The sequence below is a fragment of the Plasmodium chabaudi genome, assembly GCF_900002335.3.
Source record: "Plasmodium chabaudi chabaudi strain AS genome assembly, chromosome: 14".
NCBI lineage: Eukaryota > Apicomplexa > Aconoidasida > Haemosporida > Plasmodiidae > Plasmodium > Plasmodium chabaudi.
Window position 1 is genome coordinate 1,785,667 of NC_030114.2, and position 17,313 is coordinate 1,802,979.

A 17,313-nucleotide genomic window follows, 5' to 3' on the forward strand; every position below is an offset into this window, starting at 1 on the left:
ATATGTAACTATTTTTTTTAATAGAGAATTTATATAAATATAAAAAATAAATAATCACATATATATATTGTTACTATAAATTATAAAAGCTATTATTTTTTATTGTTATTTAATGTATGTGATTTAAATTAGAAAGTTAGAAAATATTTACATAAGCATATATATATTTATATATATATCTATTGTCCTGCATATACAACCTGTGCATATATATTAACGTGGTTTATGCACGTATATGTATGTTACACACGTAGTAGCACTATTTTACTACAATATTATTTTTTTTTTGTTCCATATAGGAATATTACTATATTAATAGGTTGTGAATTTATTGTACCCCTTTCTTTTATTTTCTATTTTACGTTTTTTTTTTATAGTTTGTTACACATTTTGTGTTTTTCATTCCTATTTAATACTTAATAAAAATAAAAAAAAAAATAAAATGGAAGGTACTAATTCAGAAATTAATATGAAGGTTGATGATCAAATAACAAAGAGAGGAACTATAGTTGATCAAAATGAAAAGAGGCAATGCAACAGTGATGATTGCTTAGATAATGATAACTCAGTAGGTGGAAATGGTGGTGGCTATTTATTTAATTTGCTAGGCCGTTTAAATAATTATAAAAAGCCTAAATCCAAATCTCCATCCGAAGAAGCTGGTATGAATGGTAATTGCGACACAGAAGGGAATGACAATATTAGCTTAAAAGAAAATGAATTGAAAAAAGAAAATTTAAATGCTGGTCAGCCAGAAAAGGCAAATGCAAAAAAAAATGATGCAACTAAAAAAGGTGAACAAACTCCCAAAGGTGGCGCATCTAAAAAGGGTGAGCAAGCTCAAAAAGGTGGTGCATCTAAAAAAGGTGAATCAGCCAAAAAAGGTGGCGCATCTAAAAAGGGTGAACAACCTCAAAAAGGTGATGCATCTAAAAAGGGTGATGTAAGTTCCAAAAGCGATGCAAGCTGTTCAAAAGGGTCTCCTCCAAAACATGCAACAAAAAATGGTGAACTAGCCAAAAATGGTAATGCTAGAGAGTTAAAGAAAAATGAAGATAAAGAAAAATTATATAAACTAGAACAAAATAAAAATGATGATATTGCTGATAACAATAATAGTAATAAAAAGAACGGAGGTAACACCATTGACAATACCAATAGTGATAGTGTAATGAAACTTGGACAATCACAATGTAGAGAAAAAATAGAAGAACTAATAAAGGAAATAAGAATAACCGATGGGCTTTATGATGATAAAAATAACGAGATATTTTTGTTGTATACTGAATTATATAAATATTTAATTGATTTAACAGATTATATTAATATTGGAGGTAATAGTCTTAAAAAGTATATAAAGGAAGAAATTGAAAAATTAAAAGAAAATAACGAATTAACATTTCACTTTTTAAAAAATTTCAAAAAGAAAAAAAATAATATTTTATTAAATTTGAATGATTCAACATTAAATGAAATTAAAAATTCATTTTTTGACAATTTTGAAAAAATATTAAAAGGAATGGATGAAGAATCATTAGAACAATATTACAATGATCTTGAGGAAAGTGTAATGAAGAATCGAAATTTAGGTGCAATATTTATAATCCTATGTAGAAATCAAACGATATATGTCTTAGACGATTTATATAAAAATGTGTATGCACCAACAGTTGATAATGTTGAAGAAACAAATAGAGTAATAAAAAGACTTGGCAATATGAACAATTTCACAAGAATTATAATAACTGTAAATGTTTCTAATAGTACAAATAGGGACAACAAAATAAATAACAATGCTGATAGGAGTGCTAAAAATATAATTGCTAACGGAATTAAGAACAACATGAATGGCACAAATAATAATATAGTCCATGATGGTGTAGAAAATGAATTATCATCAGTTCTTCAAAATGGTATAAACAATAATATGTCTATGGTTGGCTGTAATAGTAATCCAAATAGTAACAACAGTAAAAACTATTTGATGAGTATGAGTCGAAATATTCAAAAAGTTTCTGAAGGTATAAATGAAGATGATCAAATGGATGATGATGAGTTTGATGAGAGACAAGAATTTGAAGATGAGCATTCAAATTTAGAAAATAAAACACCATTTAGTTCTTTAAGAAATGAAAGTAATAAATTAAATTTCAATAAAAAAACATCAAACTATTTCCGTAAAGAAAATAATGATGCACAAGTTTTATTATCAGCATGTACAACAAATGTTTCGTCCTCGTTCGTTGAAAAAAAATTAAGGGAAAAAAACGTTAAAAAAAAAATAATGAGTAATGATACTAATAGCTCGAAGAATAATCATATGCTGTTTACTGATAAAAGTACATCGAAAAGTATATCATATGATAGAAATCACTTAAATACGAATACTACAGCAAATAACCTTCTTATTAGTAGCAATAGCAACGACACAACACTTAACTGCAGTAATATGGGTAGTAATAATGGAACCACTAATAGTATAATAAATAATAGCAATGGTATGAATGGTAGTAATACTAGTAGCAACAATGGTAATAATAATACAAATAGTAATATGAGTACAAATGGTAGTACAAACTTGGGAAATAGCAACAATATATGCAGTAATGGTATTTTAGGAGGTATTGCTAATGGAGTTATTAATAACAACACAAATATTAATAATAACAATTGCAATAGTGTATCAGATAATGATTATTTTAGTGATATGATGGTATATATTTCTTGGGTTCCTAAAAGTGCTAGATGTCAATACCCATTAGAATTACCCAAAAATTCTGCTGAAAGAAATAAGCTAGCTGAATATATTGAAGCCAAAGAACAGATGCTTTATATTTTGAAATTAATGGGATATGAAGAAATCGATAATATTTATTTCCATCCACCAAAGGGCTCACATATTAAAATAAAATTTAAAACATTAGCATGTATGAATAAATTTTTAAAAGCTTATAAAAATACTCCAGATAAATGGAAAGAAGATATGTTTAACTTTTTTAACATCCCATTAAGAAGTAGCATATCAGTTCGAGACCTTCGAATCGAAAGAGCAGTACCTAGATCATCTACAGCTGATTTTAAAAAAATTAAAAAAATTAACAAAAATAATCATGATTTGTTTTTGTTTAAGGAAAATTATAATTTGTGTCAAGATAGTTCAACGGAAAAATTAGAAAAAATTAATTTTCAATATGATTCATATAGCAAAAATATTATGGGAACAGTAGGTTCTACTGGTAATAGTCGTTGTGACAATAATAGCACATCTACAATGCATTCTTTTATACAAGGTGGTAATGTAAAGAATAATAATTCCGTGTTAAACAATATGGCCACCAATAACAATATTAAAAAATATAATGCTGGAAAGAAATATTTTCCTAAAATAAAAGGATTTAACAATATAAATTCAGAATATGTAAACAACAGTATGATGTCCAATAATAGTACATTTGATGATATGGATAATAATATAATATTTGCTCATGATAATAATAATGCTGATGATGTTGACAATTCTGTTAATGTTCCTTGCAATAACAATATGGCTAGCTGTTCAGGTGATGGTACAAGTATTATGCAAAATTCACGATTATACTCCGTTAATAACAATAGAAACAATATTGGAGCTACTACTGTTATGATACCTAATGGAATGATAGGAAATCGAAATAATACTGGCCAAAATATTAGTAACACTGTAAGTAGTAGTAGAATAGGAATGCACAATATGAAAGAGAATGGAAAATATTACTTCGAAAATAAAATGTATAACCACATGAACAGAGGTAACATATTTAATAGTAATAATCTAATGCCTAATAATTTAAATAACGACAATTTTATCAACAATAATAATGATGATGATGGAAACAATGTACATAACAATAGTAATATTGGTAATAGTAATATGTGCATAAATGGAAAAAATGAAAATGGAAAATTAAATTATAATATTAACCATAGTGCAACCATGTTTACATCTAGAAACCCATCAAGGAATATGTATATTTTGAAAAATAAAAATATGAATAGAAATGGTATGGGAACAGAAACAGACACAGGTGGATCTTCGCTTTTATCAGCATCTACATTTGTAAACACAAATACTGGGCATTCAATTAATAAAGATATAATGAATAACAACCAAAGTTTTAGTCTAAAAAAACAAACACATTATGCTTCATACTCTAATAATACGAATGGAAACATTAACGGTTTAAATGATCATATATTCTCATATACTACTAATAATAATAACAACCTATCATTAGCTCTAAATAATAGAATATTAAATGAGAATTCGAGAAACGCTAATAATTATTCTAATAGAGATTTACAAAATGAAGCAGGAAACTTAACTCATTTCAGTACTAATATTATGGATCAGAATTTTGAAAAAGAAAAAAATCATCTTAGAAAGTTTAAAAACTGCTACATGGGTAGTAATACATATAATGACAATACAATGAATAATGTGGATACAAATAATAATAATAATGTGGATAACAATAAGGTTGTTAATAATAATGCCCTTGAAAATAATAATGTCAATTCGAGTGCTTCTATAATTAACGGACCCCTAAATAATAATAATAACAATAGAAGTAGAAGTAGCAGTAATGGCAATATGGATCGAATGATAAATAGCTGTATGCATAGATTAGGTAATGTAAAGTCGCATAATAATAATAGTTTTTGCAATCCTGCCTTTAGCTCAAACCTATTAAACAAAAAATATATGCAAAATAATCATATAAATAATAATAACAATAATAATGACGATATAAAAGAGGACTTTAAAAATTTAATTAATATCGATTTTATAAATGATATAGATATGGATTATGAAGAAAAAAGCCATCATAATATAACGAATGACATCCTTACTAGAAATTCTAATAGCCATTTACATTCAAAACAAGGAAATGCAAAAAGATATATACCATTGAGCAATTGCTTGAGTGATGGCTTGTTAGAAAATAGGGCCGGAAATTGTACCAGTAGTACTACTATGAAAGGAAGAGATTATAGTATGTATGAAAATTTATCATTTAATAATATGAAAGATTTTGGAAGCATAAAAGATTTTAAAAGTTTAAACGATTTTAACAGTATTATCAACGATGTAGGAGATAAATCAAATGATATAAATTTTAATGAAAATGATTTCGCATATCCAAGTGGTAATATGAATAATAATTTAACAAATGTATGTGATGGAGTAAATATCGATGGATCCTGTGTAGTAATGCCCGATGGGTTCAATAATTATTTTTCAGATGATAAATCAAATTTATATGATAATAATAAAAATAATTTTTTTAATTATTATAATTCTATGATGCAATCTGCTAATACTGGCAATATCCATATGAATCAAAATAATAATATGGGCAATACCATAAGTAATAAAATAATTAGTAACAATATGAATAACAATAATATTGGAGGAGATAATAATAATACAAATAACAATGGAGGTAATAATAACACCAACAGTCATTTAAGTCTAGTTAATGAAGCTTCTATAAATGATAACTTTAGTTCTGTTGATTGCGTCGAGAATAATACTCACGGAAGTGCAAAAATCAATAACATGAACGAAGCTTATTATTAAGCATTACTAGCAAAAATGCTACACCACATGTAGCTGATAGTACCATCATTACAAACTATAATAATAATGATAAGTCTAATAACCAGTTATTATATAGAGTTATCATAATTTTTAAAGTGTATATGGAATTGGCCTTTCATTACTATTATTCTTTTGAGATATGTTATACAAAATAATTCAAAATTAAATTAAAAGAGGTGGGAAATCAAACCCGATTATAGCATGGCACCTACTATAATACCAGTTTTTTTTTTAAAAATATATTTCTTCACTTATTGTGAATAGAAATTATCAAAAATTTAAAAAAATTATATAATAATTTTTTTAAAAATACATTACACTCCCACTTTTCCTTTCTGTCTATAATTCACACACACCGTCTGTCCATTCGCAATCTTCGTAACATTCGAAATCTTCGAAATGTGCAGTTATCCGCGTATCCATATATTCGCCTCTTTTGAGTTTATTAATCAAATTGGAGTATCCAAAATTAAAATAAGCCATCCTTTTTTTCCCCAAAAAAAAAATTCAGAAGATATGATAACATAAATATGCATATTATGCATTTATAATTTTTCGTGTACGATTTGAATGGCACATATATATAGACACTCATTAATTTATTGATATACAAATATGCGCATTTATTTTATTTATTATTTAAGTTGTCATATATTAGTTGCCATTTTGGCTATCTGTTATTGTATTTAAGTATTAATTATTTTATCGTTTACATTTTTTTTTTATCCTTGTTTTCTCAAGATAGTTTTCGACCACTTATTTTGAAATGCAAATAATTTATATTATTTGAATGTTTTAATTTAATTAACATAAGTATAATATTTACGTGCATATTATTCAATGTACGAAAATGTGTAGAAAGGATGTAACGGGCATAAACAATATATATTACCTTTTTTAATTTTAATTAATATTATTATTAATATTACTATTATATATATATTTATGATCATCTCGTATGTCTATACAACTGATTTTTATTATGTGTTATATGTTCAGTTCGTCGATTTTTTTTTTTTTATACACAAATTATGAACAGCTATATGTTATTTTTATCCATTTTTAATCGAACTAATATGTGAAAATGTGTTTTATTTTTATTATATTATTATTTTTTTTATAAAGTTTTTAAACCAAAGCACAAGAGCTTTTTAAAAGGAATATATATACATATATTTCTAAAACGAATTAATTAAAATGTTTGAAAATTTATTTTTTTGAAACTCCGAAAAAGGCAGTAAAGGATCCCACTTCAATGGGGTTGCCAAATTTTGAAATGTAAATAACATATAAGTCTAAGATTGTATAAGAAAAGGTAACATAATTTGGCAATACACGTTTGTTCAATCATCATGAACCTATGCATGAATATGTAATAGAATTCGTTAGATATAGCTGATGTTATTTCTCTACAAAATTAATATCCTAAAAAAATTTTATTTTTTTTTCCAATTTTTCCACCTTATTTTCTGCAAAATTGGTACCTATATATAATATTGCAAAGGAAATATCGGATTAATTTTTTCTCTTTAAAAAGTATATGTACATTTTTTAAAAAAAGGAAAAAAAATTATATTTTTATTGACATATAATAAATATTTTATAATTTATTTTGGTTATGTATGTACTATATATAGGGTATTCTAAGGTATACAAATTTGATATTCCCCTTTTTCTGAAGTTGTATAAAGAGAAGAACTTTATAAAAAAAACAAAAAAAAAAATGTTAACCAAGGATATATAATTAACAAAATGATCAATAGTAAATATGAAAATTTGAAAAAATATGATTTAAATTTACTTAAAAATGAAATATTTAAAAAAGAAAATAAAGAAAAAAATGATTTAAAGAATATTTTATTTTTCCCATCTTTATTCTGGTATAATGGAAACTTTTGTCCACCTATGCCTTTAATCAAATATGATGAAAATAATTATAACGTGGAAGATTATATAATATGCTCAATACATAAGCATAGTGTAATTATAAAGAAAATATTAAAAAATGAAATAATAAAAGTAAGTATGTTTAATGATGAAAAAGTTTTATCATGTTTGTTTTATATTAATATAAGTTACATACTAAAGTTGATAAATGCCTACACACGTTTTTTTTCGATATCTTCTTTACTAAATGAAGGAAGAAAATCAAAATCGGATGAAAAGTGTGAACATGAAGAAGGCATAGAAAGGACAAACCAAAACATGACGTACCTATTATATTTATATAATGAGAAAAATGAAATACATTTATTTGATATGGACAAAAAATATTCAATCTTAAAAATACAAGAAGATAAAAAAATTAACTGTTTTAATTTTAATTATATATATATCAATAAAAAAAATAGTTTATATAACAAAATGTTAAACGATATATACGAAAACAACATTAAAACAATTGACATAGATTGTGTAGACGATAAATTAGTTATGAAAAATAAATATTGTTTTGAATTGGCACAGGAAAAATGTGCACACCATTTAACTCATATAAATAGTGACTGTAATAATAGCAATGGACTGAAGTTTTTTAAAAAACTTTTTTATGTTTTAATATATGGGGATAATGAAGGAAATATTTATTTTTTTTTACCTGAGAAAAAAATTAAATTAAAAAAAAATATAAGAAAGGAAATTATGGATATTAACTTTCTTGAAACAAATGTAAAAGAATATTTCAATGTAAAAAATAAATATGACTTATTTAATTTAATTAAGAATAATTACTACATATTTATTGGATATAAAGATTGTATATATATACTTAATTTTTATATTTATGAAATATATTTTATTATTGATTTAATAAAGGAAGATAAAATTTATTCATTTAGCTCAAAATTTAATAATGATCTTGAAAACTACATATCCTTTTCTACAAAAAAGTATGTCAAAATTTTTAATGTCAATAAGAAAGAGGAATTAGACAACGTGAGTATAAGCCCTGGTGACATAAAGTCAACCAAAAATAACAACACTCTTGATGTAGACAATGTGGAAATTAATAAATTGGAAGATGACAACTCATTAAATATTCTCAAAATAGAAAAGGACAAAAAAGTCAAGACAGGACCAAATACAAATAAAGAAGAGAAAGAATTAAAACATCATATTTGTATATCTTTTGATTCAAAAAATAATTTATATATATCAAATGATATAGGAATAATATATGTATATAATTTAAAAGAAAAAAAAGTTGTGAAATCATTGAACATTTTTTGCAAACGGATTTTTTATTTATTTCAATTTATACTAGATAGGAAAGAATATATATATATATATGACTCTGAAAAGTTTTATTTTTTATATGATATAGATAATAATAAAATAATTTATAAAAAGTTTACTATAAGTGCTTGGATATATAATATCTTATGCTTTAATAATAATATATTTTTTTCTCTAGGGAATGAAAATATATATAATTTACAAACAACAAATTATGAAGATATATTTATAAAAAATATTTATTATGAAAATATAAATATTTGTATATATCTAGTTAATCATCCTTTCTTGTCTATTATATCATTTATTAACAAAAAGTCACAATTTGGATTTTTCTTTTTTCATAATGACGATAAAAAAAAAAAAAAAATATGTATTCCCTCTATAAATGAAAATAAAAATGTTTTATCTATATGCTGGTTTCAAAAGAAAAGACATGCTTTATCATTGCCACTGATAATAGAAAATAATAAATTATCCAATAATTTGAGTTTTGATAAAAATAAGCAACTTGAAAATGATGAAGAATGCCTTAGCAATTATTTACCACATGATGAGGATAATGCTGTACATAAAGTTTGCAATAATTTAATAACAGACTCTATACAAAATTCAGAAGAAATAACACAAGGATCAAAAAAGAAACGGAAAAAAAAAAACTATCCCGAAATGAATAACTATGACAATTATGATAATCATATTGTTGTGTTAACTGATAATTCATTATATTTGTATAACATATTAAATAAACAAATAAAACAATTAAATAATCATTTGTTAAATAACTTATTCGCTTTTAAAGAAAGAAAAAAATATATAGCCTCAACGATACTAAATAGTATGTGCTATGTTTTTATTTTATATGATAAAAATTTACTTATATTTGATGAAAATTTTATTTTTACAAGTTATATAATAAAAATAAATGAAAAAATTAATAAAATGTATATAAGGAATAATATTATATTTATACATTCAAATAGCAATGTCTATTTTTCTTATGTACATGTAATAATTAATAAATGCTTCATAGAATCCAATAAAATGAGCAATACTCAAAATGGTGCAAAATGTGATAATAATAAAGATATATTAGAAAATAAAGAATTATATTTTATCAAATTAAAGTTAACAAATAGTTTTAAAATCATTCTATTCGATTTTTATAATATAGGGGACTATATTTATGTTGCCATCTTTTCAAAAAAAAAGACAATTTTCGTATACAAAATAGATATGAAGAATATTTATATGAATGACAACACACACGAAAACAATATTAATAATAAACATAGTGAAATAATATGCAAGGAAAATGATATTATGTTAGAACAGAATTCTCAAATTGAAGGTGAATTAATTGCCCAATTTTTTAATTTTTATATTTTTGATCATATAAATAAAATTGGAAGTATTATATCCATGAAATTTTTTTACAATTCTATAAAACAAAAAATACATCTTGTTTTTGGAGGTCTTGAGCAGTTTCTTTTTTTGTGGAATTTTTTGAAGTATCCTCTTGTTAGGAAACAGCCAAAGGATTAAAAATATTATCGAAAAATAAACATAAAAATATTGGAAAATTTATAAATTGCTTTATATCCCCATTACTAGATTTATCTAATACTTATGTCGTACATAGATGCAATTTTTTCCTTTATTTGATTGTGCAATTTCTTTACATAATCTTTAAAAATATTTTGGTCCTAATAAAAAAAGGAAAATAATGTGTAAGAATAATTTCAAAAAAAAAAAATATATGTACTATACATATATAGGTGTAAATACCTTTACATCCGAAGTCGGGGAATAAACAAATTTATAAGTGTAACTTGTTTTGTTGTGAATCTCATTAAAAAATACATCAAGAAGAATAACTTTTTTTAAAAAATCAAAATTTTGGATATTTTTAAGATCCAAAACTGTTTTTATAAATAGTTTATTATCCCATTCACAATTCGCATAAAATGACAAATCATATTCTTCATCTTTTATGTTATATAAATTTATAAAATATAAAAATTCTTCATTTGTTTTTTTTTTATCTATCATTTTATTTGTTTTAAAAAAATTTTGTAACTTATTTTTTAATTCAAAACCTTCCCTTTGAGGGCAATTCAATAAAATATTATTTTCTCTATCTTTAAATAACTCACACGTTTTTTTTTCATTCGTGTTTGAAATACTTTTTAATTTATCTATACCATTTTTTTCGACATTATGAATATGAATTCCTTTTTCACTATGGCTATTGGAACAATTATCACAACTGTCCATGTTGTTTATTAAATCGTTTTTTTTTCCAACCTCATCATGTATATTTATTTGTTTGCTTTCTGTGCAACCATTTTGTTCATTTGAGTTACTTATATAATTTTGATGGGTATTTGATGTGTATAAATATAGATCTCTAATTCTAGTTATGTCATATTTAATCATGGCAATTCTATCTAGTCCTAATCCTACAGCTAAATAATCATGCATATCATATTTTTTATTTTTTTTTAAAAGTATTTTTTCCTTTAATATTCCACATCCTAAAATTTCTACCCATTTATTATTATAAAAAACTTCTGCCTGTAATGATTTGTCTGTAAAATCAAAAGAATCTACTTTAATCCTCCACGTGCTGTTTTTACCAAAAATATATGATAACAGTTCACATAAAAAATATATCATTTCCTTTTCCTTACTAATTGTTTCATTTTTTATTTTCATATAAATATCCATTTGATTAAAAAATGAAAAGTGTAGTTTGTCTATGTTATCTTTTCGAAATACGTTTGAAATAATTGCATAGTTATTTTCAAAATCGTTAAAATTGTTTGTATTAGTACAAGAGCATGAGCTTCCCAAAACATTTGGTTTAATACCTTGCGTTTCGTTACATTCATTATGCTTACAATTATTTGTTACAATATTATTAAAGCTATTATCACAAATTACGTTATTATATTGATCAGTTATTTTTTTTCCCTTCCTTCTCCCAACTTTTCCTGTTTCATCATTAATATAACTATCTCCATTATTTAGTTCGTTCTGATATTTGCCCCCATGCTGTTCTTTCGAGTTTAAAGTTTCATCATGATCATTGTTTTGATCTTCATTTAATTTTACTTCATTCTCTTTTGAATATGTTTGGTAATTATTTATTAATTGGTGAACGTGTGGAAATAATGATGTAGCTTGAGGAATGTATAAATACGAATCAGAAAAGTAAAAGTTGCTTTTTAAGGACGTTGTTTCATTTGTTTTTTTAATCAATATATCATTAAAACATGTGTTACTACTATAAAGGGGGCATTTGTTATAAACTACATAAAAATTGTCCTTTGTTTTTAAAAATTTCAGTATTTGGTCTGTAACATTGTGTATAGGATGATTTTTTATGTTATAAACATATTTAAATCTTCCATAGTTGACTATATCATCTTTAATATAATAATCTTTATTAAGTTTTGATATAATTATGTTATTAATAAATTGAGGTTTCTTTCTGTATGTGATAATATGTTTTTGAAAAAATGCTAGTATTACAATGGAAACATAAAATAAAAGCATTTCTAAATTGAATGAAACAAAAAAAACTAAAACAAACCCATTATTATAATCTTAATTTTATAGTACAATTCTTTACAAAATATGTATAAACTAGGATTAGCTGAAAAGCATATATCTTCATAAAAACCTTAACAGTCAGAATATTTTTACATTTTTTATGAAAAAAAAAAAAAATTTTTTTTTTTACTCAATTTAACCTTACTTGTTCATAAAATTTGAAGAGCTAATTTTCATTTTTTTATATTGTTACACAATTTCGCTATTAGATATCATTTTATTAGAATTACCGTTCCGTTAGCTTATACCGTCAGTTTAACAATATCAATATGTGCGGAAAATAAGAAAGAATGGATATGCAAGTAATATATATAAACTCGTAAATATCTACAAGCACTATATATATACTACATTTAAGCGAACTGAAAATGATGTTACTAATTATATTACACAATATTTTTTAAGATTATTTAATAAAGAATTTATCTTTTTATTTAATTTTTAAAAATATTTATCATTGTTCTTGTTAATTAGAAAATATAAGCAAAAAGTTGTTTAAAAATGTTAAAAAAAAATACCATTGAAAATATACATATATTTTTCTCCTGAATATTTAAAAATTTATAAGATCATGGAACTTATAAAAAGGCTAAATTAATGAATAAATAAAAAAAATATGATGATATAAAGCCAATAAATATACAGCCACAGAAATAAAAGGAACATATATGCATGCTCCATAAAATTAATTATTTCAAAAAAAAAAAATGAATTTAATTCATTTATAATAAAGTTGTGTATGCTAAAAATAAAAGTAAATTATTATTGTAACAAATTTTTGGATTTTTTGTTTCATTGCCACTTTGCATTATATGCATATATAAATATGTGTATAGTTATATTTTTTCAAATATATACATTAATATAATATATTTATTATATGCCATTTCGTTGATATTTATTCATCGTAATTATATCCATCATCATCATCATCCATTTCGTCTTCATCTTCTTCATCATCTTCATCTTCTTCATCGTCTTCGTCATCTTCATCTTCATCATCTTCATCATCTTCATCGTCAAGATCATCCTCATCATCCATATCATCAAGTCTGCTTCTATAATCTCTTCTTCTATGTCTAGAAAGATAATGCCTAGAATCTATAGATGGATCTAACACCCCTTTATCTTTCTTTTCACTATCTACCATCATACATTCAGTAGTTAATACCATACTAGCAATACTGCAACTGTTTTTAATAACACTTAAAATAACATTAGTACTATCAATAATTCCATTATCTACCATATTAACAAATTTATTTGTATTGACATCATAACCAAATCCATATTTATCTTTTGAATTTAAAATAATTTTAACAACATTTTCTCCATTCACTCCAGCATTATCTGCAATTTGTTTGGTAATGACATCTAAACTACTAACAACTATGTTAGCTCCCATTTTTTGTAGTTCTATTTCTGATTCTAAATTTCCTACTAAATCAAGATATTTTTTTTCTTCTTGACTTCCAACATTTTGAAACTGTTCTTCTATTTTTTTATGTATTTCATTTATAAAGTTCGATTTTATTATTTCTAAATAAGTAACACCACCACCTGGAACATAACCTATATCGATAGCACTTTTTACAGCATTAGTTGCATCTTCATATTTAAATTTTCTTTCTTTTTGCTCCGTTTCTGTATTACCTCCAATTAATATTTTTGCTATACCTCCTGATAATGCTGCTATACGTTCATTTAATTTTTCTTTATCATATTTCGAAGTTGTTTCTTCAAATTCTTTTTTTAAAACGTTAATTCTTTCATCTATTTTATCCTTATATTCTTCTTTTGTAATTAAACTTGTTCTATCCTTTTTTACTATTAAAGTATTTGCATTTCCTAATAATGATAAATAGTTGTTGTCAAAGCTATTCATGTTGTTATGTAAGTTGTTTAAGTCCAATCCGACATCTGCACTTATGTATTTACTGTTTGTGACAATACATAAATCTTTTAGGTAATCTTTTCTTCTATCACCAAATGAGGGGGCTCTTATAGGAACCTACATAAAGAGAAATAAAAAAAAAGAAATGAACAGGGGTAAAAAATAAAAGCACATGTGTATATATAGCGGTGGCAAGAGCAAGGTGATGAAGGTTTTCCATCAACTCATTGGCAATCATTACTATCAGTGTAATAGCTATTTCGCTACTACTTCGCTACTACTTCGTTACTATTTCGCTACTATTTCAACTTTATTTTATCTCATAAAAAATGAGTTGTGCGAAGAATGTACCGAAGAAAATAATTATATCATTATAAATTATTCTACTTCTTATAATTCTTAGCTTTTTTATATCCCTATTTTATGAGCATGAAATATACACTTATTTAATGCTTTAATAAGAATAAAGAAATGCTAGGGAATAATCAAAATTGTATATGCCTTATTTTTTATATTTTATTTTAGAGAGACCGCATGTTATTTATTAATCAAATGTGTACTTACCACTTTGATGGCGCCCTTTAGCTTGTTTATGATTAAAGTTTGTAAAACTTCGTTACTAAAATCATCAGCAATAATACATAAAGGCTGCTTATTTTTTGCAAAAATTTCTAATATTGGTAAAATCGATTGTATATTATCAATATTTTGATCAGTAATTAAAGTTGAAACATTACTATATTCGATATAATCCTTATTTTCGTTATATAAAAGATATGGGTTAATTATACCTCTATCAAAGTTATAACCTTCAGTAAATTCTAATTTATCATTAATATCAGCATTATCATCTAATATAATAGCAGCATTTTTTCCTAACTTATCATATGCATTTGCAATAATTTGACCCATGTGTACATCATTATTACTTGCAATCGTTGCTATATTTAATATATCTTTATATGTTTTTATGGGTGTAGAAAGAGATTTTATTTTTTCCATAATCATTTTTGATGCCAATTGTATACCTCTTTGTATTGGTATAGGATTATGATTATTGTTTACTTGTTCAATACCTTTTTTTGTTATAGTTGCTGTCATTAAAGCAGTTGAACTAGTACCATCTCCTGCTTTATCATTTGATATGTTTGTACTTTCTTGCATTAATTTTACTCCATTATTTTTTTTTCTATCTTTTAATGAAATATTTTTTGCTATAGTTACACCATCATTAATTATTAATGGACTTCCATAATCCTTTTCTAATAAAACATTTCGTCCTCTTGGACCTAATGTTAGTTTTACAACATCTGATACTGTTAATATACCTTTTAATAATTCATTACGACATTCATTTCCATATATAATATCTTTTCCTTTTATTTTATTTTCCGTCATTTTCATTTTAACATAATTTTCTTTCCTCCTACTTATTATTTTACTATTTATATAGTTTAATCTTTTATTTAAACATTTTAAATTTTTTTTTGGAAAATCTCTTCTTTTCTTCATACAATTACCATCTTTTAGGAGCAGCATAAAAAACATCAGAAAAACGAATATACCTTTTGCTGTTTTCATTTTGCTTCCCTTTACTACTACTACTATTTATTCAAAAAAAACGTGAAAGGGAAATCTCGTATTTTTTTTATTATACGTTTTCACTTTCGATTTTTCTGTTGCCACAGTAATTTTATACTATAGCGGTATACCACATAAGTTTAGGAGGGCACAAAAAAAAATATATATATGGGAAAAGATTACACAAACGTTAAAACATACACATTCATATATGCTACAATTTTATTAATGTATAAACAAGTAACTTATATAAATAAATATACATTGCTTATGACCATTTTTTAAATGTTCTCCCATATAGGATTACTTTCTTTGAGAAAGCATTATGAACTTAAGTCAATATGCATAATCTATGTATCATACATGAAATTATATATATATAACAAACTAACTTTTATATTTATAAATAACAAATTCAAATATTACTTTCTAAAAAAGGTACATATATTTTCATTATTTTATGGCAAGCTACATATATTATAAATATCTTTTTTTTTTTTTTTTTTTTAAATTTAATTTAAATTATATATAAAAATGATGAAAATTGTAAAATAATTCCACCTCTATTTTAAGGGCATATACATATGAGCTATTATGCTTTATTGTTTTAATTTTTTTTTTCTATTTCCATATGAAAATAAGGCTTATTTCTCAGTAGGATCGTTTTAAATAATATATATGTAGCGTCGTCATAGTACCTGTATTTTTATACTATATATACATCAGCATATTTTTTCGATACCAAATTAGAAAAATACATTTAATAGATTAATGTGGTATATATATGTATATAAAATGTACCACTAGGGTGTTAAACAAAAAAGTCTTGCTACATTGTATGCATAGGTATATCATATATATGCTGTTTTTTTTCACAGTTTGTTTTCACATTTTTTTTTCACATTTTTTCACGAATAAATTAATGCACATAAAGTTATGTACCTTATATGGTCACTCTGTAAAATGTATATATAAATATACATTTTCAAATTATTTCTGAATTTTCTGTTTTTTACTTTTTTCATTTTTTTAAATATTTTCCTCTGAAATATTCCCTACAATTGAAACACATATTATGCTAAATATACATTTTATTATTTTTTTCGCATAACTTCCTATTTTTTCATTTTAAAAATATTGCATACATATAACTTAAATGGTACTTATAAGAAATCGTATATATAAATCATAAACCCCTTAAATGCAAGAAATATAAACCCTATTTTTTAAAAACTTCAAACTAATAAATAAAGTAATATTTATATTCTTGCGCCCAAAAGTAGAATGTAAAACAGGTATAATTATAACTACGAGGCCTTAAAATGTTTTTACACCTCTTATTCAT

General features: G+C 24.0%; 4 protein-coding genes across 4 annotated transcripts; 2 read left to right on the forward strand and 2 right to left on the reverse strand.

Annotated features, from left to right (window-relative positions):
- Positions 1–442: 442 nt before the first annotated feature.
- Positions 443–5,620, forward strand: PCHAS_1448700 (asparagine-rich protein, putative; the record flags this gene model as incomplete). Its single annotated transcript, XM_735825.2, has 1 exon — positions 443–5,620. One exon carries the CDS (start codon positions 443–445, stop codon positions 5,618–5,620), a length of 5,178 nt encoding a protein of 1,725 aa, XP_740918.2.
- A 1,773-nt stretch (positions 5,621–7,393) lies between these two features.
- On the forward strand, positions 7,394–10,420 carry PCHAS_1448800 (WD repeat-containing protein, putative; the record flags this gene model as incomplete). Its single annotated transcript, XM_735458.2, has 1 exon — positions 7,394–10,420. One exon carries the CDS (start codon positions 7,394–7,396, stop codon positions 10,418–10,420), a length of 3,027 nt encoding a protein of 1,008 aa, XP_740551.2.
- A 71-nt stretch (positions 10,421–10,491) lies between these two features.
- On the reverse strand, positions 10,492–12,436 carry PCHAS_1448900 (phenylalanine--tRNA ligase, putative; the record flags this gene model as incomplete). The annotated part of the gene is made up of 2 exons (XM_016799771.1): positions 10,492–10,581; positions 10,664–12,436. 2 exons carry the CDS (start codon positions 12,434–12,436, stop codon positions 10,492–10,494), a joined length of 1,863 nt encoding a protein of 620 aa, XP_016655018.1.
- A 955-nt stretch (positions 12,437–13,391) lies between these two features.
- On the reverse strand, positions 13,392–15,968 carry PCHAS_1449000 (60 kDa chaperonin, putative; the record flags this gene model as incomplete). Its single annotated transcript, XM_016799772.1, has 2 exons — positions 13,392–14,504; positions 14,952–15,968. The coding sequence occupies 2 exons, from the start codon at positions 15,966–15,968 to the stop codon at positions 13,392–13,394; spliced, it is 2,130 nt and encodes a 709-aa protein (XP_016655019.1).
- Between the last annotated feature and the right edge of the window lie 1,345 nt (positions 15,969–17,313).